Source organism: Bubalus kerabau, chromosome 17, assembly GCF_029407905.1.
Source record: "Bubalus kerabau isolate K-KA32 ecotype Philippines breed swamp buffalo chromosome 17, PCC_UOA_SB_1v2, whole genome shotgun sequence".
Classification (NCBI taxonomy): Eukaryota; Metazoa; Chordata; class Mammalia; order Artiodactyla; family Bovidae; genus Bubalus; species Bubalus kerabau.
The window spans coordinates 27128309-27151043 of record NC_073640.1 but is presented as its reverse complement, the minus strand read 5'-3'; the positions used below and the strand labels follow the sequence as shown (position 1 = coordinate 27151043).

The following is a 22735-nucleotide window of genomic DNA, read 5'->3' as shown; positions in this document are numbered from 1 at the left end:
GAAGAACAAGCAAAATCAGATTTTAAATTACTGCATAGGGGGACTCCCTGGTCCAGTGGCTAAGACTTTGCAGTCCCAATGCAGGGGGCTTGGGTTTCATCCCAAGGTTTCATCTAGGTGGTGTACCTAGATCCCACATGCCATAACTAAAGATCTTGCATGCTGCAACTAAGATCATGTGCAGTTAAAAAAAAAAAAGGAATGCTGCGCATGCATTCATCAAGTGTCCAAGAGCAACCGGAAACAATTCATAAAATAGCCCCAGGGCGTGGACCCCACCTTGCACAGCACTGCCTTCCCACTCCTGGCATCCACACAGGGAACAGACACTTGACTTGCCCAGTGCCACTCACAATAGACCCACTGCCCTGAGAGCTCCCTGCTGGGACTTGGCACTCAGTCTTTGGAAGCTGTTCCGTTGCTCAGGCTGAAACTGGTCCCTCCAAAATCCAGCCCTTGGCTACCTGAAAACAGCAAAGTAACCAGGGATTCGGAGGGAATTACCCAGCCATTTCCCATGAAGAGGGCGGATACCTGAGAACTGGATCCAGATGAGAGTATTTCATGTCTGCCAGAGCTAGGTGATGGCAGTTTGGAGGGTGTGGCGGTGTTTGTTAGGCAGGACCGAGGTGCCCAGTGACTTGTAATTAATGCCAACGGTTAGCCCCCCTGGCTGCTTGCGGACAGAATTGCTATTTGATGTCAAATAAAAGGGAAAGGCAAGTCATGTGGCCTGGAAGTCAAGACCATACTTGTTCACAGGTGCCCTAGGTAAAGAGGGGATCCCAGGAGTCAGCCTGTGCTGAGGGCACGGGTGTTGCAGTTCATAGCCTATTTTGGCACAAGTGGTAAGCCCTGGGCAAGTTACTCAACATCTGAGTCTCCATTCTCCCATTAAAATATATATATATTTCTTTCTTTTTGGCTGTGCTCTTTGTTGCTGCGTGGGTTCTTCTCTAGTGGTGGCGAGCTGGGGCTGCTCTCTAGTGGTGGTGCGCCGTCTTCTCTGCAGCGGGTTCTCTTGTTGCGGAGCACAGGCTTGGTAGTTGTGGCACATGGGCTTAGCTGCTCTGTGGCCTATGGAATCTTCCTGGGTCAGGGATCAAACCTGTGGCTCCTGCACTGGCAGGCGGGATTTTTTACCACTGAGCCACCAGGGAAGCCCCCATTTTCCCATTTGTGAAAAGGAGATTATATCTCTATGTGGGGATTAAATGATAGTGTCCTGGCTTAATAAACAATGGCCATTCTGATCACTATATCCACACTGACATTCACGGAGAGAGAATCCTTTCAGCTCCCAACAAGCTCTTGGGGAAAGACTCATTGGTTTAGAAGTAATACTCTGGTCTGGAGGTTAAGGATGGGATTGGAAATTTGCTGATCTGGTGCCAAAGGGAGTATGGGTGACCTCCAGCGAGCACCCCCAGGACAAGATGCTGCCACAACGTTTGGACACATTCCCAACCATGTCATCTGATCTGCACAGGAACCAGTGAAAGCGTAAATGTGCAGGCTGGAGTGACTATGCCAATTTCAGAGAGGTTAAGTAACCTGCCCAAGGACACACAGCTCAGAGGTCAGAGGCCTGAACCTCTACTAAGCTGATCTCACCCCCTGGCCACAGCTGGTAGATCATGATGTCACTGAATGCTAAACCCTGCCTCTCACTATTCAGAGGTAGAAGGACCTTTTGAAAAGGTCTGAATGTGCTCCTGACTTGACACGTGGGAAACTGAATTCCAGAGAGGTCACAGAGCTGCCTGCTCAGTGCGCTTCCCACTGCCACCCCCGTGCCAGCTTTCAGCGTCCTTGTTGGTCATGTGAAGTTGGGGTGAAGGAGCCTGGGTGGGGGCAGCATGCTGCAGTCAGCCTGCGAGAGTACCAATCCGACCTGCGTCATAGGACATAACCTCTCTGTGGCTCAGTCTCCTCCACTGTTGGAGGGGCAAAATAAAAGCACATGGCTTGGGGACTGCCCTGGTGGTCCAGTGGCTAAGACTGCGCTCTCAGTGCAGGGGGCCCAGGTTCAATTCCTAGTGGGGGAACTGAATCCTACATGTGACCGCTATGACCTGGCACAGACAAATAAATAAGTATTTTTTAAACAAAAGCATATGGGTCAGGAGATTAAAGAACTAATACATGTAAAAAACTTAGTATGGTACTTGGCATGAGGTGAATGGTCTATAATGTCAGCTATTTATTATCATCATTATTACTCATAACATTGCGGCTATTCAAGTACCCTCTAGACACAAGAGCAGCGCTGGTGTGCCTAGGTGCATGTCCTGTGGTCTTCATCAACCACTTGATGTGCCTAGGTGTATGTCCTGTGGTCTTCATCAACGACTTGATGTGCCTAGGTGTATGTCCTGTGGTCTTCATCAACCACTTGATGTGCCTACGTGCATGTCCTGTGGTCTTCATCAACCACTTGAGCACGTGGCCTGTGGTCCAAAAAGAGTCAATGATTCTCACAAAACTGTGATCAGCATTGGGGGTTTATAACCCTGAGCACAACAGTCTGTGCCCTTACGGTGCATACAGACAATTGCCTGCAATTTCTGCTACCACATTTGCACCAGTATTTTATTTAACATTTAAATGATTTATATGTTTTAAAATACATTTGTATCAGCATCTCCAGAGAAACAGAACCAGTAGGCTGTAGATAGATAGAAAGAGAGAGAGATTTAAGAAATTGGCTTATGTAACTGTGGAAACTGGCATGACTGAAATTTGCAGGGCCAGCCAGCAGCCTGGAAATTCCAGTAGGAGTTGATGTTGGTTGCAATCCTGAGTTTAAAGGCCATCTGGAGGCCCAATTCTTTCCAATTCAAAAGACCTCATTTTTTCTCTAAGGCCTCCACTGATTGGATGAGGCCTTCCACATTATGAAGAGTAATCTGCTTTTCTGTATACTGATTTAAATGTTAATCATGTCAAAAAAAAAAAAAAAAAAAACACCTTCACAGCAACATCAGGCTAGCGTGTGTGATCAAGGACTGGGTATGATAGCCTAGACATGTTGGCACATAAAATTAACCATTATAGACCATCACTAGTCACCCATACAACTTCTTCAGTTCAGTTCAGTTCAGTTGCTCAGTCGTGTCCGACTCTGTGACCCCATGAATCGCAGCACGCCAGGCCTCCCTGTCCATCACCAACTCCTGGAGTTCACTCAAACTCATGTCCATCGAGTCGGTGATGCCATCCAGCCATCTCATCCTTTGTCATCCCCTTCTCCTCCTGCCCCCAATCCCTCCCAGCATCAGGGTCTTTCCCAATGAGTCAGCTCTTTGCATGAAGTGGCCAAAGTTTTGTTGTTTCAGCTTCAGCATCAGTCCTTCCAGTGAACACCCAGGACTGATCTCCTTTAGGATGGACTGGTTGGATCTCCTTGCAGTCCAAGGGACTCTCAAGAGTCTTCTCCAACACCACAATTCAAAAGCATCAATTCTTTGGCGCTCCCCTTTCTTCACAGTCCAACTCTCACATCCATACATGACTACTGGAAAAACTACAGCCTTGACTAGATGGACCTTTGTTGGCAGAGTAATATCTCTGCTTTGCAATATAATATCTAGGTTGGTCATAACTTTCCTTCCCAGGAGTAAGCATCTTTTAATTTCATGCCTGCAGTCACCATCTGCAGTGATTTTGGAGCCCAGAAAAATAAAGTCTGACACTGTTTCCACTGTTGCCCCATCTATTTCCCATGAAGTGATGGGACCAGATGCCATGATCTTAGTTTTCTGAATGTTGAGCTTTAAGCCAACTTTTTCACTCTCCTCTTTCACTTTCATCAAGAGGCTTTTTAGTTCCTCTTCACTTTCTGCCATAAGGGTGGTGTCATCTGCATATCTAAGGTTATTGATATTTCTCCTGGCAATCTTGATTCCAGCTTGTGTTTCTTCCAGCCCAGCGTTTCTCATGATGTACTCTGAATATAAGTTAAATAAGTAGGCTGACAATATTCAACTTCTTAAACTATACTTAATCTCCCAACAAAGGCAATAACAAGGTTATACTTCTGTCTAACACAACACAACTACCTTACCTACAACTGAAAATGTATAAAACTGTCCTCAAAGGAGGATGTAAAGTCCTTGGGTGATGGTCACTTTTGTACTTGCTATCATGTAACTTAAATACGGTGATATTAACAACACATAAATACTACAATGTACAGTCAATACATTCTATGTTATATGAGAAGGGAACAAAAGAGGGAAGAAAACAAAGATATTTGCCATATACATATATATTTACCTATTTTTATATATATATATAAAACATGTGCTTCCCTGGTGGCTCAGCGGTAGAGAATCTGCCTACCAATGCAGGAGATGCAGGTTTGATCCCTGGATAGGAAAGATCCCCTGGAGAAGGAAATGACAACCCACTCCAGTATTCTTGCCTGGGAAATTCCCATGGCCAGAGGAGCCTGGTGGGCTACAGTTCATGGGGTCGTGGACACAACTTAGTGACCTAACAACAACAAATATATTACATTATTTACATATTTATATATATTACATATTTGTAAGAAAATAATGAAGAAGCACTCAACAGTTACAGCTGTCATTTCTGTTTCTGGAACCAGTCATGTGGTCACAGCTGACATTTATAAATACCTTCTTCTCTTATCTACTCTGTGTTCACTTTGCCCCCTGCATGTACTTCATTTGGTCATGGTTCTTGATGTGGTGACCCTAAACCTTCATTTTTGAAGGGTCTGGGCCTTTATCAGTCCAGTCTTGATTGGCTTGTTACAGTAGTTTCCCACTGACTTTAATCTCAGGGCAGGGTAGTTCTAAGAGATGCCCTAAGGGATCTCTTCTGTTTCCTAGGCTTTCTTAGTACCATTGCAGTCTTACCCATTAGCCTAGAGTACTTGCTGTGTTTTTCAACTAGCTCCAATCAGCATACCATCAATGTACTGGACCAGTGTGGTGTCTTGGAGGAGGAAAAGACAGTCTAGGTCCCTGAAGACAAAACCATGACACAAGCCTGGAGAGTTGATAAGGTTGAGGCCTATCTCTCTTTAAAAGATCTCAAGTGGTACACTGATATTGAAGGCACATCAAAGGAAAACTTGATCCTTGATGCTCTCCTTCCCTTGGGAAGTTGACTGGACTCAGATCCAGTGGCTCTAATTCCTAGCTCTGTGGGCAAGTTACTTAACATCCTTGTGACTTTCTTCCCATCAGCCAAATGGGCTCATAAATAATAGTGTTCCTCTTTAGATTCATTGTGAGGGATGAAAGATAAAAAAAAAAAAAAAGTAACCAGGTGTGACACATACAAAATGCTGTCAAATAGTAATATTGAAAGGGAAACAATTACAAAATGATATGTAAGGCTAGGTCTGAATATCACCTAAAAAAATCCCTCCTCTGGACGCATCCCACTTTCTGAACATCTTTTCTGGATTGAGGTGGGCTGGCTAGGCTGTATAGATACGCAAAGGACCCAGACAAACGCTCCCATATATCCCTTGAAACTAGAGAGTGCAGGAAGGATGGAAGCAAAGGCCATTTCCGTTTATACCCAAAGGAGGCTCCCCGGGCGCAGTACCCGCCTTGAATTGAGACAGAAAAACAGGGCCAAAGGCCCTCTGAGCACTGGGGGAGGAAATGTTCGGGTTTTTCCACCGCCTCCCTTCAGCAGGGACGGGAGCACAGGCTGGGGTTGCACACGGGCTCCGGAAAGGACGAACTTGAGAACTTGAGTACAAAGGAACGGGCGGCGAGAGGGGTTGGGGTGGCGAAGACAGATGATTGGGTTCTTGGAAGATCCTGAAACAAAGGTGGCATCCTACCTTGGGAAAATTGGGAAGGGGCGGGGTAGAGAAGCTGCGACACCGAGAGCAACCTGGCACACCTTCCCTCCGCGAGTTCTCGTGACAAAGGGGGCGGTCCGAGCACTGCGCACGGACCGAAGTCTTGCTCACTGAACCTGCGCTCGGCGGGCGCCGCCAGGTGCGCTCAGCCCAGCGGGGCGGAGTGGACCGCGTGGTCCCACCGAGGTGCGCTCAGCCCAGCGGGGCGGAGTGGACCGCGTGGACCCGCCGAGCGTGGCGGGCGGAGTGCAAGGCCGGGGCGGGGCCTCTGCGCCCGGGCCGCCTCCTCTGGGTATAAACTGAACCGCGCGTTTCTGGATTCCAACACGTCCCTAACCGGCTCAAGTACCTCTTCTTTGCCACTTGTTTTGGACGGCCTCACCTCGTCTCCGAATGGACCCCAACTGCTCCTGCTCCACTGGTAAGGGATCCCTGGCTCTGGGACTTAGGATGTCCCCTCCCCAATATCAAGAGGTGTCCCTGGGTTTAGAAGAGGGAGTATTTTGGGTGAGCTTCTGTAGTTAACCCAGCATGTGCCTTCTCCCCAAACTAGCGACTTCATCTTCCATTAGAGCGTTCCCTTCCTCTTAGTCTTCCGTTTCAGAGGCAAGAGGTCTGAGGCTCAAGGCTGCCCCGTCCCACATCATGCAGGTGTCACGGGGCCTCTGGGTCGGCTCCAGTGCTCTGTCCAGGCCTCCGTATTGCCTAAGCTGGGTGGGGAGGAGATATTGCCTCTTCTGGGCTCAGACAGAAGGTCCAGGACATCAGACCCAGGCTTCCTGAATGGGCACTGAAGCCTGGGCTCATCCTTGGGGGTAAATACAAGACAGTACCCTTTGCACCGAAGGGCAGAGAAGCGGGGTGGCAGGGGGTAGGGGGTAGGGGGATGAGCCTTCTGTCTGTTCTGTGCTGGACTGGAGCTCCCAGGGCTGGTGCTGACCCAGGAGGAGGGGGAGGGCCCTGCTGATGTCTGCAGTGGCTCATCCTCTCCCCTGCTCACCGCTGGGTTTTCCCTTCCTGGCAGGCGGCTCCTGCAGCTGCGCTGGCTCCTGCACCTGCAAGGCCTGCAGATGCCCCTCCTGCAAGAAGAGTGAGTGTGGGCCTCCTCTGGGAACCCAGAGAGGGGGTGGGTGGGGGGTGCTGTAGCTAGCGGGAGGGAGGGAACCCAGAGTGGGTTCTGAGTGCATGGTTCTGGGGGGGCTGGCCCTCTTTTGCCGCTGGGCACCCACCTGTCACTGCTGCTTCTAACTTTCTGCCCTGTCCTGGGTGGGTTTAGATGGAGCCAGGCAGCCATTTCCTAGTAGAACTCATGCCAAAGGTCCTCCAAGCTGTCTTAGGGCATGTTTTTCTGCACTCAGGGTCCTCTGGGTCTGAGGGTTTTGCCACAGGGTTGCTGTTGGGCAGGGAGGTGCCTGGGAAATGCATTGCTGACACCTGCTTTCCCCCATCTCTCCCCAGGCTGCTGCTCCTGCTGCCCTGTGGGCTGTGCCAAGTGTGCCCAGGGCTGCATCTGCAAAGGGGCCTCGGACAAGTGCAGCTGCTGTGCCTGATGTCGGGGAGAGCCTGCTCCCAGGTATCAATGGAGGAACGTGGGCCAACCTGCATTTTTGTACAACTCTGACTTGATCACTACATTCCCTTTCTTAGGAAATATGTGAATGGTAATAAAGATTGTTGACACTATTCTGATTCAGTTTTCTTTTCTGTGCATTTGGAATAAGGGCTTTTGTAGGAGACTGGATGAGAACTGTAGAGACATGGCGACTAGAATAAAGTGTTAGGCCCTAATAAACTAAATGTGCTGAGCAGATTCAGGGTCCCCTCTGTTCTCATGTCAAGGGTTGGTGGCTTCATTTTCCATCCTCTGATTGCCCTGAATAACTTCAGTTCCTCATAGATTTTAGGCTTGATAGACTAAAGAAGTTGGACTCACCCCTAGTTACCTAAATCCCTACCTGGGACTCTCAAACTCCCTGCACTCAAATACTAGTGTGAATTTTCTGGCTGTGGTTTCTATTTTCTATCTTCACAAACCTAAAAGTTGGCAAAATAAAATTAAGTGGATTATTAATAAAAATTTATAAGGATACAAAATACAAAGTCCAATTATTGATTCAACAAATTTGAATAAATACATGGGGAACAGTAACACAAGAAAAATTTAAAAAGTAAAAACCACATGTTTGTTCACCCAATACTAACACAATTTTGTAAATCAACTATGGTTCAGTTTGAAAAAGAAACAAACTACACACTTGTTCCTCAAAGGTGTGTGCAGAACACTGAAAACACTGGTGCCCCGCTGTGGGCCCCAGCCATAGCTGGAGCAGCCCCTTCCACACCCCCACAGGGACATCCATCCCACTGCCAGCGACAGGACACCTGCTACCCTTGAGAGCTCCCTGCGTTGAGTTGGCTCTAAGTCTTTGGAAGTTCCTTTAGGTCAGGCTGAACTCTGCTTTCAAAATCCAGCCCTTGGCTACTTGAAACCAGCAAAGTGGTTAGGACTTGGGAGGTAATGCCCAGCCATTTCCCAGCAAGAGAGAGTATACCTGGAAACTGGTTCCTGATGAAGGACTTCATGTCTGCCTGTGCACATTCTGCACAGTGTCACATTCTGCAGTTACGGAACTAGCTGTGTGTATTTGGAAGAAGAGAGGTGCTGAGTGGCTTGTAAACGATGGTCATGGCTAGTCCCCCCCGACAACATTTGGAGTGATTTGCTATCTGATAAAGAGAAAGACAAGTCACATGGTCCAAGTGTCAGAACCACACTCACCTACAGGTATCCTGTGTGAAGAGGGGATTTCTAGACCCAGTGTGCTGGTTCATTTAAGCAGTGGCCCTTCCTGAATGAAAGTGACATCGCTCAGTCATATCCGACTCTTTGGGACCCCATGGACTGTAGCCTAACCAGGCTCCTCTGTCCATAGGATTTTCAGGCAAGAGTACTGGAGGGGGTTGCCATTTCCTTCTCCAGGGGATCTTCCTGACCCAGGGATTGAACCTGGGTCTCCTGCATTGCAGACAGACACTTTAATGTCTGAGCCACCAGGGAAGCCCCATATCCTGACTGAGTCTCTCAAACCCTCTAAGTCTCCATTTCCTATAAAAAGGAGGTTATATCTCTATGTGCTATTAAGTGAGAGTGGCCTAGCTCCTCACTGCTGCTGCTGATGCTACAGTCGCTTCAGTCGTGTCTGACTCGGTGCGACCCCATGGACGGCAGCCCACCAGGCTCCCCCGTCCCTGGGATTCTCCAGGCAAGAACACTGGAGTGGGTTGCCATTTCCTTCTCCAATGCATGAAAGGGAAAAGTGAAAGTGAAGTCGCTCAGTCGTGTTCGATTCCTAGCGACCCGGTGGACTGCAGCCTACCAGGCTCCTCTGTCCATGGGATTTTCCAGGCAAGAGTACTGGAGTGGGTTGCCATTGCCTTTTCTGTAGCTCCTCACTAGGTCTTAATAAACAATGTCTATTACAATCCTTGAGTTCACAGTGACTTTATTGGGACAGAATCTTGTTGAATCCTAACAAGCTCTTGGGGAAAGATGGGAGGTTAAAGTTTGATTGGAAATGTACTAATCCAGCAGGAGTGTGGATGCCCTGCGACAGCCCCCCTCAGGTATGACGCTGCCACACCATTTGGACAATCACAAATTCAATGCCCACCCTTCATATCACCTGATCTACATTGAACCCATGACAGAGTGAACTTGCAGGCGATGGAGGGATGTGCCAATTGCCCAGAGTTTAAGCGACCTGCCCAAGGGCACACAGATCGCAGTCAAGAGGTCTGAATCTATACTACAGCTGTCTCACCTACTCGCCAAAGGCGAATAATTATGAGGTCATATTATGCTGAGCCCTGCCTCTCATTATTCAGAGCTGGCAGGCTCCTTAGAGACAGGCTAGTTGTGCTAATAGCAGAATAGATGGGAGACTGAAGTACAAGAGGTCACGGCTATGATCTTCCTTTCCTTGGGGTCATCATGCTTCCGGAACCTCCATCCTGGAATGGGGTGGACTGGCTAAGTTCAGGAAAACCCCTGAAAAGTTTAGGGCAAGAGCACCCCGAAAAACGTGCCCATCCATCCATTCAGTCGTGGAGAACAAAAAGGAAGGATGGGAGGCAGAGGCCTGAGTGAATTGATCCTGGGGCTGTTAGAAATGTTAAGAGAAACGCTGCCTAGGGCCCTTCGCTGGGACCAGGACAGGGAACGGTGGGGCAAGAGAGAGTCGGGGGCTTGGTGGTGAAGGTCATATCCACCACAGGGCTCTGCACACGACACAGCCACCTGTGCCTGGGACATGGGCGCGAGACTAGGGTTGCACACTGGCTCCGGGAAGTGGTGAACGCGAAGAGAACAGCGCGGGGGTCGGGGGTGGGGAAGACGGCGAAAACACAGAGGCTGGGTTCCCGGAAAAAGCCGGGAGCAGGGTGGCTGCCGCCCTCGGGAAAATTGGGAGGGGACGGGTAGGGAGGCTAGGACACCGCGTACCTCCCGGCAAACTGTCCCTCCCCGCGGGACAGGGCCAAAGGCGGCCCTCCGTGTGCACAGCGGCCCCAAGGGCACCGGGAGACTCGCGCTCGGCTCGCGTGGGGCTCACCGCCCGGCCCGGAAGCTGTGGGCGGCACGGGCGCGGAGCCTCGGGGCGGGTGCAGGCGGGGCGGGCCCTCTGCGCCCGGGCCGTCTCCTCCGGTTACAAACCCAGCGAGCGGGCTCCTCGACTCGACACGCCTCTCACCAGATCGGGTGTCTCCTGGTCTCAGCTCGGCTCCAAATGGACCGCAACTGCTCCTGCCCCACTAGTAAGCGACCCCTGGCTCTGGGCCTAGAGTGCCCCCTTCCCAGGCACTAGACAGAGGTTCCGTGGGGTTAGACGAAGAAGGATTTTGAATCTGAGCTAAGGTGGACACCCAGGGTTCACCCAGAAGTGCTTTCTTCCTAGCCAGGATCGAGAGAGCATATTTTTTTCTTCCCGCCCCCACCCAGTCAAGCGGCTTGTGGGATCTTCGTTCCTCCACCAGGGATTGAACACGCGGCCCTGGGCAGTGAAAGCACAGAAATCCTAAGCACTGGACTCACAGGGAATTCCCAGACTCTAATTTTGAATGGAGAGTACTGAGGCTCCAGACTGTCCATGTTGTCCTCACCCAGGGGGTCAGGGGACAACTAGACTGGAACCCAGTGCTGGGAGGAGATCTTGGAGCTGCCGGGCCTTGATGGCCGGAGGGGACATGGTGCCTCTTGGGGTTCAGGACATAGACCTGGCCCCCAGCTCCAGTCAACCTGGGCTGGGTCTGGAGCCTGGGGCCTTCCCTGGGAAGGGGATCTACTTTCCTGGGACCAGAAGAGAGAAGCTGGGGCTTCTCCATTTGCCTGAGTGGAGGGGAGCTCTCCCAGGGCTGGTCCTGACCCAGGAGGAGCGGGAGGGCCCTGCTGATGGCTGCGTGGCTCCTCCTCCCTCCTGCTCGCCACTTGCCTTTTCCTTCCTGGCAGGCAGCTCCTGCAGCTGCGCTGCTCCTGCACCTGCAAGGCCTGCAGATGCCCCTCCTGCAAGAAGAGTGAGTGTGGGGCCTCCTCTGGGAACCCGGGGTCTGGGCTGAGTCCAAGGAGGGACCCAGAGCTCAGCAGGGAGCAGGACTGACCAGAATTCCCTACATCACTCCCCACCCGCTGTACCAGCACTGAAACAGAATCTGAGCTGAAAGAGCCAGAGAGATGATTCTGTTCCAACTTCTCATTCTAGAATGGCTAAATAAGTTTGAGAGAGGTCAGCGAATGGGGTCAAGGATGGAAACTAGACCTAGAACCCAGGTCTCTTGTTTCTGACGTTACCTTGTGAACCCTCCAGTGTCCTGGGCACTTTAGGTTCTTGAACTTGGTGACCAGGTGTGGGATCTCTGCCCTGGGGGTGCAGCCCTTTGCTGTACAGGCAGCCCAGTCCTTCCCTGACCCCTGGTGAACAGCTGTGGCAGCAGTTTGCCCCTCTCTGAACTTGACCACTTTCCTTACTTCACTGTATGTTTCTGAGGGGTGTATGCATGCTTACTTCACTGTATGTTCGCTTTAGTCATGTCTCTTTGTGACCCTAATGGGCTATAGCCTTCCAGGCTCCTCTGTCCATGGGATTCTCCAGTCAAGGATACTGGAGTGGGTTGCCATGCTCTTCTCCAGGGGATCTTCCAAACCCAGGGATCGAACCCACATCTCTTATGTCTCCTGCATTGGCAGGAGGGTTCTTTACCACTAGTACCATCTGGGAAGCCCTTTGAGGAGTGGCAGCTGCCCTTTCACTGCCCCTAAAGGCCCCACCACAGCTTCTAGGCTTTCTGCGCTGTCCTGAACTCAGAGCAATTTTCAGAGTGTCAGAAACGAATTTCTTAGGACAGAGCACACTTTCCTAAGGTCAGGGTCCTCAGAGCCTGGGGTCAGCTTGTGCCAGGCCTGCTGTTGGGAAGGGTGGTTTCACGTAATGCTGCCTCTCACTCTCACTCCCCCCAGGCTGCTGCTCTTGCTGCCCTGTGGGCTGTGCCAAGTGTGCCCAGGGCTGCATCTGCAAAGAGGCCTCGGACAAGTGCCGCTGCTGTGCCTGATGTCAGGGAGAGCCTGCCCCAGGTGTCCGCAGAGCAACCATGACAAACTTGCATTTAACAATTGTCTCTTACTACCTTGATGCAATACGACATTCCTTTTTCTATAAAATATGTGAATTGTAATAAATCTTGTTGACTGTATTCTGGCTTCTGTTTTTGTTTGTGTGTCTTGAGTGGAAATGCAGAGACTTGGGTTCTGGACCTAACCAGTTGCCCCTAAGACACTGAGTACCCTAAACAGGTCAGGTTACCTCTCTGAGCTTTGGCTTCTCAGGTAAAAGGGGACACATCCTCCAAGTGACATGAAGGCATTGGGCACATACAGGTCCTAGCTGCCCTCATTCTTTTAAGTGTCGATGATGGGGAAACTCCTCAATTTCTCATTTTCACTCTCTGGGCTTCCCCTACCAAAGTTCAGGCCTCAGCGTTATTAGGTTTGTAGGTTTCGAAAGTACTCAGACCGGGTGAAATCTGAACCCTAATTGTTTTACTTCTACATAGGGCTTGCTTCTAAAACACTGCTGAAGGACCAGCTTTTATTTTCTAATGCTCACAGATTTAAACTTTGGTAAATGTACTAAAAAAATTTTAGAGGTCACAGTGAAAAAAAAAAAAACACCCACTTTTAGATTCAATACACAGAATTTCATCAATTGGTGAAGAACCAATAAGAAAATGTAAGTTTTAAACGCTGCACATATGTTCATCGAAGCCGTGGATAAGCCTCCTGGGAACACTTCATCAGTGCCCCGCTGTGTGGACCACGCACGCCTGAAGTAGCTCTTGCCCCCCAGACCCGCAGGGAACATCAGCCTTGGCTTGCCCAGGGTCACCGACAGGACGGCCACCACCTCTGCCAGCTTCCTGTGGTGAGTTGGCTTAGAATCTTTGGGAGGTCTTCCCTAGGGCAGGCAGAAATCTGTCCCTCTCTCAAAATCCAGCCCTTGGCTACACGAAAGCAGCAAAGTGATTGTGAAAGTGGGAGGAGTCACCACCCAGCTGTTTCCCAGGAAGAGGGCATGTACCTGAGAACTGGGTCGAGGTGAAGGACTTCACGTCTGCAGGGTAATGGCTATTGCCCAGTTTGGAGGGCGAGGTGGTGTTCATAAGGCTGGAGTGAGGAGCCCAGTGACTTGTTATTTATATCAAAGCTCACTGCCCCTGGCCATTTGCAGAGGGTATTGCCCTTATTATTATTCTTTTTAATGCAGGAATCTTTTAATAGTAAAGGACACTTAATGTAAGCTGTGTGCGTGCATGTGTGCTCAGGTGGCTCAGTTGTGTCAACTCTTTGTGATCCCGTGTATTGTTCCCCCCCCAGGCTCTTTGGTCCATGGAATTTTCCAGGCAAGAATACTGGAGTAGGTTTCCCCTTCCTACTCCAGGGTATTGCTATTTGTTGCACAATCAAAACAAAACAAAACAAAACAAAACAAAACAAAACCAACAACAACCCATAAAACAAGTCACTTGGCCTAGAAGTCAGAACCACACTTGCCCACAGATTTCCTTTGTGAAGAGGGGATGGGTTTTGGTGTCAGGCATCCTGGTTCACAACTACCTAGTCACTATCTGACTTGGGCATGTATTTGATACTGCCTGAGCCTCCATTTTCACATGTGTATAAGGGAGATTACATCTCAATGACAGGGGCATAAATGGGATAGTGGTGATTCCTAGATATGGCTTTAAGAAGTGGCCATTATAATCACTTTATCCACGAAATTTTGTGGCTATGTGGATAATCCACTGAGGCCCCAACAAACTCCTAGAAAATGGCTCATGGATTTGGGAGGATTCCCCAGGACTGAGGCTGAGAATGGGTTGGAACCTTGCTGACTGAGTGCCAGGGGAGTGGGGATGCCCTCCAATGACACCGAAAGGATAAGATGCTACACAGTGTCAGGACAGACTCGGAAGACTTTCCCACCCTTCATGTCATTTGATCTGCACAGGAACCAGTGCCAGAATAAATGTCCAGGGGCTGGGGTCATTGTGCCATCTTCCAGAGAGGTTAAGCAACCTGCCCAGGACACACAGTCAGAAGTCAGAAGACTGAACCTGTGCGACAGCTGTCTCACCTCCTGGCCACACACTGCTGGAGATGCCCCTGGAGGCTGAATCCTGCCTCTCCTTATTCAGAGCTGCAAGGGTCCCCAGAGATGGTCCAGTTATGGTCCTGGCTGGAGAGATGGGAGACTGAGGGCCAGAGAGGTCACAGAGCTATGCAGAGGGTTCTGACTGCCAGCTCAGTGCTTTCCCACTGCTCCTTCCATGCCAGGTGTTCCGTGTCCTCACCCGTTGTGAGATGTCATGGTGCCCAGTAGGGGGTGAGGGCAAGGGGGCTGCAATCAGCCTGCATGAGCGCCAGTCCCACCTGGTCACAGCCACATGACACAACCTCTTTGTGCTTCAGTCTCATCTGCTTTAAAAGGCAAAAGAATAGTATCTTGCTCTTAGGATTAAAGAATTGAATATTTGCAAAGAAACTGGAATGAAACCTGGCACACAGTCAGTAATATAGTAATATTAGCTATTATTATTATCAGTTGAAGCATAGGATATATTTCTCTACATCCAGACGAATAAGCTGGAGCTGGTGTGCTAGCTGAGTATTCTCTCTTGTTCTCATCAAACATGGGAGCAGATGACTAGTTCCCCTAAGAGGGTTATGCCCCTCTCCCAACAAAAAGGGGCTGGCACTAGGCACTTGCCATCAGCAAGACAATCCGAGTTCTCCTAACAAAATACTGAAGGATTCTGCCATTACTGCTGTCACCTGAACCAAGATTTTACTCAACGTTTTATATACATATAAATTTATTTACATGAAAAGCAAACTCTTTAAGGCTATGAATATGAAGCTCAATTTACTTCTAGACATTGATGGTAGCCACTAAGACATATATGCATTCCTTTCATGCCACTTCGGCACCCATGCTTGAGCTAAGGCAGTAGAGAAGTGCTGAACACATACCTCTGGGCCTCAGGGAAGCTTCATCGCTGACTCTTTTCCTTAAGAAGAGACAGGAATAGCATTTGGGGCACCACATCCCAGCACTGTGACCTTGGGTTAATAGCGTCCTTGTACTGGATGTACTTTTTGCCTTTGGGAAACAGCCTCCCAAGTAGTGTTTCCCTTGAGCTGTTAGAATTCAAAGAGGAAAAGTGATGAAACAAGGCTTGGCACAGACTCCCTGGTATGTAACTGTCAGGACTATTCAAAGGGAAATGCCCACTGTCTTACTTCGTTATTGAATGCCAGGTCTGCCTATCACTTACAAGGATGCTTTCCCTAGAGGGCATCGTATAACTAGGGAACCTCCATCCTGGAGCCGGGTGGACTGGCTAGGCAGTGGATTCCCTGGCCCATTCATCTATTCAGTCGTGGAGAATGTAAGGAAGGCTGGGCGACAGAAGGCTGAGTTCCCTGCTGGGCTGTTACAGGAGAAACTTTAGAGAAACTCTGTTCAAAGTCCACGGTGGGGGCTGTGGGAAGAAATATTAGGGAAGCGGGGTTCGGGGGATTGGTGATGAGGCTCACATCCATCACGGGTCTCTGCACACGACACAGGGGCTCCAGCGGAGCCTGGGATGTGAGCACGAGGCTCGGGCTGCTCATGGGCTCTGGGAAAGGGTGAAAGCAAAGACAAGAGTTGCGGGGGCAGGGAAGACTGCGAGGGCTCAGGGGCTGGGTTCCCGTAAACACCGATGTCTGTCCACATCGTGGAAAGCTGGGAAGGGGCGGGCAGGAAGCCTGGAGCGCTACTTGTCGCTTGGGACAAAGTCCCTCCGCGTTGTGGGCGAGTAGGGGGAGGGAGGCGTTTTGGTGCGCACGGAGCCCAGCCGCATTCCCGGAATCTTGCGCTCGGCCGCGCGTGGTGCTCACCGCCCGGCTCGGGCGCAGCGGGCGGCGTGGGTGCAGGCGGGGGCAGACCCTCTGCGCCCGGCCCGCTTCCTATGGGTATAATAGCGCTCGGCTCCTGGGCTCCAACACGCCTCCCACCGGACCAGTGGATCTGCTTTGCCACTTGTTCTGGACCTCAGAGCTCGCTCTTCCTCCAAATGGACCCGAACTGCTCCTGCCCCACTGGTAAGGGTTCCCTGGCGTTGAGCCCTAGGATGCGCGCTTCCAGGCGCAGGACAGAAGGTCCCGGCAGCTAGAGAAGGGAGGATGGTCAAGGAGACTCCTGTCATTGGACCACTGGTTTTCCCTAGTCAGGATTATGAGAGCGTTTATCTCCCTTTGCCCCCCCCCCCCCCGCCTTTTTTTGTTTGTTTGTTTGTTTTTAGTTTGTCATCTTGCACGGTGTCCTGGATCTTAGTTCCCCGACCAGGGATGGAACCCGTGCCTCCCTGAAGTGGCAGCGGGGAGTCTTAACCACCGGGGAAATCCCTGCTTCTTATTGAATTGAATGTACTGTGAGGTTCCAGCTCATCCTTGTCCTCACCCACCTGGTCAGGGGACAGCTCGACCGGGACCCAGTGCTGTGGGGAGGCCTTGGAGCTGCCGGGCCTTGATGGGAGGTGGGGACATGGTGCCTCTTGGGCTCCAGGACATAGACCTGGCCCTCACCCTCAGTCACCCTGGGCTGGGTCTAGAGCCTGGGCCTTCCCTGGGGAGTAAATCAGGAGGGGACCTACTTTCCTGGGACCAGAAGAGAGGAGCTGGGGCTTCTCTATCCACCTGACTGGACTGGGAGCTCCAGTGCTGGTCCTGACCCAGGAAGATGGGGAGGGGCTCTGCTGAGGACTGCGTGGCTCCTCCTCCCCTCTGCTCACCGCTGGCCTTTTCCTTCCTGGCAGGCGGCTCCTGCAGCTGCGCTGGCTCCTGCACCTGCAAGGCCTGCAGATGCCCCTCCTGCAAGAAGAGTGAGTGTGGGCCCTCCTCTGGGAACTTGGGGTCTGGGCTGAGGAGGGACCTAGAGCTCAGCAGGCAGGAGCCGGACACTGACCACACTTCCCTACATGTCCTGTGCCTGCCCCCCACTCCCAGCACTGAAACAGATTGAGACCCATACAAGCCATAAAGATTGTTTAGTCCCAACCTCTCATTCTCGAAAGGTAAACTGGTAAACTGAGCCCATAGAAGCCACATAATAGTGTCAACAATGGATGGGACTAGAATCCAGGTCTCCTTTCTCTGATGCCACTTTGTGAGCCCTCCAGAGTCCTGAGTACTTCGTACTGAACTTGGTGACCATGAGTAGCTTCTCTGAACCACGTCCTTTGCTGCAGATGCAGCTCAGGGCACACCTGGTCTTCCCGGGACCAGCTCTGTAACTAGTCTGCCTCCTCTCTGGCCCTAAAGACTCTCTCACTTCATTCGATGCTTCTGGGGGTGGCCTTCCCTTGGTCCTGAGGCCCTGTCACTGTCTCTCCAAGGCTCTCTATTCTGTACTCACATGGGACTGGCAGCCTTTTCCTTTTGTCACAAAGCAAATTTCTTAAGACAGCTCTCTATCCTGAAGTCAGAGTCCTCTAGGCCTGGAGGAAGAGCCTGTGGCAGGCCTGCTGTTGGGAAAGGTGTTTTCGTGTAATATTATCTCTGACTTTCACTCTCTCCTTTCTTCCTCAGGCTGCTGCTCCTGCTGCCCTGTGGGCTGTGCCAAATGTGCCCAGGGCTGTGTCTGCAAAGGGGCCTCGGACAAGTGCAGCTGCTGCGCCTGATGTCGGGCAGAACCTGCCCTAGTTGTCAATAGAGCAACCATGACAAATTTATATATATTATTTTTTCATACAATCTGACCTGGTGCTACATTACCTTTTACTATGAGACATGTGATTTCTAGTAAAGTTGTTGACTATATTCTGGCTCTGTCTTCCTTTGTTTGTCTTGGACAAAGAGACCTCATGCCTATGAGGACTGGGGGTGGGGGTGGGGAATGGACCAGAAGTGCAGAGTTCTGGGCTCTGGACCAAATATTAGCCCCTAACACACTGAGGGTCTTAGCAGGTCAGGCTACCTCTCAGAGCTTCGGTTTCTCAGTTCAAAACGAAAACATTGTCCAAGTGACACAACGATACCAGGCAGCTACTGGTTCCCCTCTGTTCTCACTGTATTGATGGCTCAGAAACTTCCGTTTTTATTAAATTCTGTGGGGATTTGTGACCACCTCAGTCCTCGGTGATGTGAATCTTCAAAGTACTCACAGGGGACGCTATTTAACACTCCTCTTGTTTGATTTCCATGTTTTAGCTTGCTTCTAAAACACTAAAATGACCTGTTTTTATTTTCTACCACACTTTTATTTTGAAAAATAAAAAATGAATTACTAAAAAATTGTTAAAATCTACAGTATGTAAAACCTACTTTAGGATTCAACACATAAGAAGCAACATTAATATATGAAGATGATAACTTTTAAAAGTGTGTGATTTTTATATGTTCATTGAAGATGTTCATGAGCCCTAGAAACACTTTACAAATGCCCCACTGTGTGAGCAAACACACTTGAGATGCTGGGCTTGGCATCCCCAGAGGGAACATCAGTCTTGGCTTGGCCGGTTACAGTGACAAGACACCTGTTTTTCCTGAGAGCTCCCTGCGCTGACCTGGCTCTGAATCTTTGAAAATTCCTCCCTAAGTCAGGCTGAAATCCACACTTCCTTCAAATTTAGCCCTTTGCTACTGGAAACCCACAAAGTAATTTAAATTTAAAGGGAATTTCCCATCTTTTTCCCAGCAAAACCCAGTGTACCTGATATTCGGTACCAGATAGAGGACTTCTATGTCTTCCTCGGCATGTGATGGCTATTCTGCAGTTTGAAGGGCAGTGTTTATCAGGGAGCAGTGTGTGCTGCCATGCGTGCACGCTATGTCGCTTCAGTCCTGTCTGACTCTGCCATCCGATGGACTAGCCTGCCAGGCTCCCATGTGCTGAGTGAATGGTAATCCATTCCAGGTGTCCCACCCCCTGGCGGTCGTTGGAGGGAATTACTATTTGATGTTCAAGAGAAAGGGGAGTCTTGTGATTCAGAACTCAGGATGTAGATTGCCTACATGTGTCCAGTGTGAAGAGCCAGCTCGTGCTGAGTGCATGGGTATGGGGGTGGGGGTCAGGCATCCTTGCTAACAGTCACTTTGCCACTTCCTGACAGAGGCAAGTTATTGATACTCTGGGATTCCATTTCCTCCTTCCTATAAAAAAGATTAAAGGACTCCCCTGGTGGTTCAGGGGTAAAGAATCCACCTGCCAATCCAGAAGACACAGGTTGGATCATTGATCCGGGAAGATCCCACATGCCACGGAGCATCTAAGCCTCCTGATCAGTTGTGTGGCACAACTGATGAGCCTGCGCGCTAGAGCCTGTGGTCCCCAACGAGGAGCCACTGCAACGAGAAGTCCACGAACTGCAACTAGAGAAAGCCTGAGCACAGCAAGAAGACCCAGCACAGCCAAATATAAATTAATAATTAATTTAAAAGATGCTATTTCAATGTGGGGGAATAAATGAGACAGTGGCTTGGTTCCAAGCACAGGCTTCGTGAATGGTGTCCATTATGATCTCTATATCCACACTGACATTAATCCAGCTCCCAACAGGCACCTGGAGAAAGGCTCATTGGTTTGCAACCATGCTCAGGGTGAGGCCACAGACAGATAGGAACCTTGCTTATCCAGTGCCCCTAGGGCCTGCGCATGTCCCTCGGTAAGCCCCACAGAATAAGTCACTGTCCCACCATTTGAGCAAACTCAGTGGACCTGCAAGGTCTGGAGTGACTGTTAGCTTCAAAGAGGTAAAAGAACTTGCCTAAAGTCACACAGTCACAGTCAGAAGACTGAACCTAAACTACTGTCTCACCTCCTGGCCTGGCCATGCTGTGTTGATGATGATGCCACTGGATGCTGACCCTGCCTCTCCTTATTCAGAGCTGCAAGGGTGCTCAGAGACAGTCCAGTTGTGCTCCTGGCTGGAGAGACGGGAGGATGAAGCCAGAGAGCTCACCGAGTATGCAGAGGGTTCTGACAGCCACCTCAGTGCTTTCCCCCAGGTGTTCATGTCCTCACCTGTCCGGGGAGGGCATGGTGCCTGGTGCGGGGTGAGGAGAGGAGGCTGCGGTCAGCCTGCAAGAGTGTCAGTCCAACCTGTGTCACTTAGTGCCATGTAACCACTCTGGGCCTCAGCCTCCTCTGCTCTAAAGCGCAAAATAATAGTGTCTGGCTCTCAGGATGAAAGAATGTAATACATGGGCAGACTGTCAAAGTATGTTTGGCACTTAGTGAGTATCTATAATATCACCTAGTTATTTATTATGATTATTAACATAAGAACCATTTTCCTCCTTCCAGAGAATCAAGCAAGGACAGGAGGCTTAGCTCTGGGTTCTGTGTCGTCCTCATCAACCCTGTGAGCATGTGACCAGTTCCCCTGAGAGGGTTACCCTCCATTCAGGAAAAGAGGCATTGACCCTAGAGATAGAAGGCCATGAACAAGACAGTGTGGGTCCTCCTAACAGATACTGAAGGATCCTGCCCTTTCTGCTGTCACCTGCCTCAGGAATTCCTTACCATTTTCTTTTCAATGATTCATATTTTCTTGGGTATATCATATGAAAAATAGTTATATGAAAATTTCATTATATGAAAAATGACCACTACTGGAAAGGAGAGTAAGGCCATAGCCAGAAAATCATATGTACATTCCTTTCCTTTCTCATGTATCACTCCCAGGATTGAGCCTTACACAGTGAGAAGTGCTGAACATGGTTCTGGCTCAAAGGGAGGCTTTCTCACTGACTTTCTCTTTCAATTGGGAAGTGACAAAAAAACCAGAAGGGAATAACTCCCCAGCACTGTGAGCCTGCCTGAGGAGCCTCCTTGTAGTGTGTGCGGTTTTGCCTTTGAGAAAGGCATTCGTAACTAGTATTTCCCTTTGGGGTTACTGTGAGAATTCAAAGAGCAAAAGTAATTAACAAGGCTTGGCACAGTCTCCAAGGTGTGTAATTACCAGGAAATTGTCAGCAATACTAGCAGGGTAATACCCACAGGTCTTTCCTACTGAATGCCAGGTCTGCCTATCTCCGGGGTGGGGCGGGGGTGCAGGGGACATCCTATGATTAGGGAACCTCCATCCTGGAGTGCAGAGGCCCCGTTACAGTTGAGGGAAGCCGCTGGAAAACTGAGGCAAAGGGGCGCCTGGAGAAACGCGCCATTGTCTCTTCAGGAAAGGAAAATGGAAGTGAGGACCACAGGCCTAAGGAAATGTGGGTCGCGGAGCAGTTACAGGAGACGTTACAGGAAAACCGCAGCGAAAAGACCGTGGTGGGGACCGAGGCAGACCATGCCTGCGGACCCCGGGGAAGGGGAAATGGTGGCGAGGGTCACCTTCACCTTGGGTCTGGGGCACCACTCCCCGGCCTCAGCCAAGCGGGACACCAGCGAGCGGGAGGCGGGGGTGGTTCACTGGCTCCAGGCAAGGGCGACCCGGAGGCCGGCGGCGCGGAGTCTGTGGCGGGGAAGCCGCGAGGACACGGGAGCCCTGTTCCTAGACGCCCGGGAACAGGTGGCTGCTCACGTGGCGAACACGGGGACGAGAGGCCGGGGAGGCTGCGACAGCGCTTACCGCTGGGCACAGGGGCCCTCGGCTCCAGCGGGCACCCAAGTGGAGCCGCGCGCTCGGCCCGGGCGCTGCGGGCGGGGAGGGAGCAGGGGGCGGGGCCTCTGCGGCGGGCCCCTCCCCTCCGAACGCGGGACTGGCTCTGGGCTCCAAGGCCTCCCACCGGACCAGTGGGTCTGCTTCACCACTGCTTTGGACCTTGGACCTCGCCTTTCCTCCTGATGGACCCCAAGTGCTCCTGCCCCACTGGTGAGGGACCCCTGAATTTGAGCCCTACTGATGCCTGCTTCCCAGTAACTGGACGGAGGGTCCCTAGGGTTGCAGAAGGGAGTGTGTGGAGTTTGATCACAGGGGACCCCTGTCACTTACTGGTCTAGGAATGTCTTCCCAGCCAGGTTCCTGAGAGTATTTCAGGCGCCCTTGGCCTCCATTCTAAATCTGAGAGCACCGAGGCACCACACTGTCGTTCTTCCCCTTACCCAGGGGTTCAGGGGACAGCAAGACCAGGACCTAGTTCTACGTGAAAGGCTTGGAGCTACCAGGCTTTGATGGCCGGAGGGGACATGGTGCCTCTTGGGGTTTAGGACATAGACTTGGTCCCAAGCCCTGGTCAACCTGGGTTGAGTCTGGTGCCTGGGATTTTCCCTGGGAAGGGGATCTTCTTTCCTGGGACCCGAAGAGGGGAGCTGGGGCTTCTGTATCTGCCTGAGTGGAGAGGAGTTC

General features: G+C 50.8%; 2 protein-coding genes and 1 pseudogene across 2 annotated transcripts; all 3 read left to right on the top strand.

Moving 5' to 3' along the window:
- The first annotated feature begins 5956 nt into the window (after window positions 1-5956).
- LOC129630873 (metallothionein-1C) lies at window positions 5957-7534 on the top strand. The gene is made up of 3 exons (XM_055551401.1): window positions 5957-6272; window positions 6876-6941; window positions 7310-7534. The coding sequence occupies exons 1-3, from the start codon at window positions 6245-6247 to the stop codon at window positions 7399-7401; spliced, it is 186 nt and encodes a 61-aa protein (XP_055407376.1). The 5' UTR covers window positions 5957-6244; the 3' UTR covers window positions 7402-7534.
- A 3101-nt stretch (window positions 7535-10635) lies between these two features.
- Window positions 10636-12536, top strand: LOC129631487 (metallothionein-1B-like; annotated as a pseudogene).
- A 3823-nt stretch (window positions 12537-16359) lies between these two features.
- LOC129631372 (metallothionein-1A-like) lies at window positions 16360-18260 on the top strand. The gene is made up of 3 exons (XM_055552344.1): window positions 16360-16544; window positions 17258-17323; window positions 18030-18260. The coding sequence occupies exons 1-3, from the start codon at window positions 16412-16414 to the stop codon at window positions 18119-18121; spliced, it is 291 nt and encodes a 96-aa protein (XP_055408319.1). The 5' UTR covers window positions 16360-16411; the 3' UTR covers window positions 18122-18260.
- The last annotated feature ends 4475 nt before the right edge of the window (window positions 18261-22735 follow it).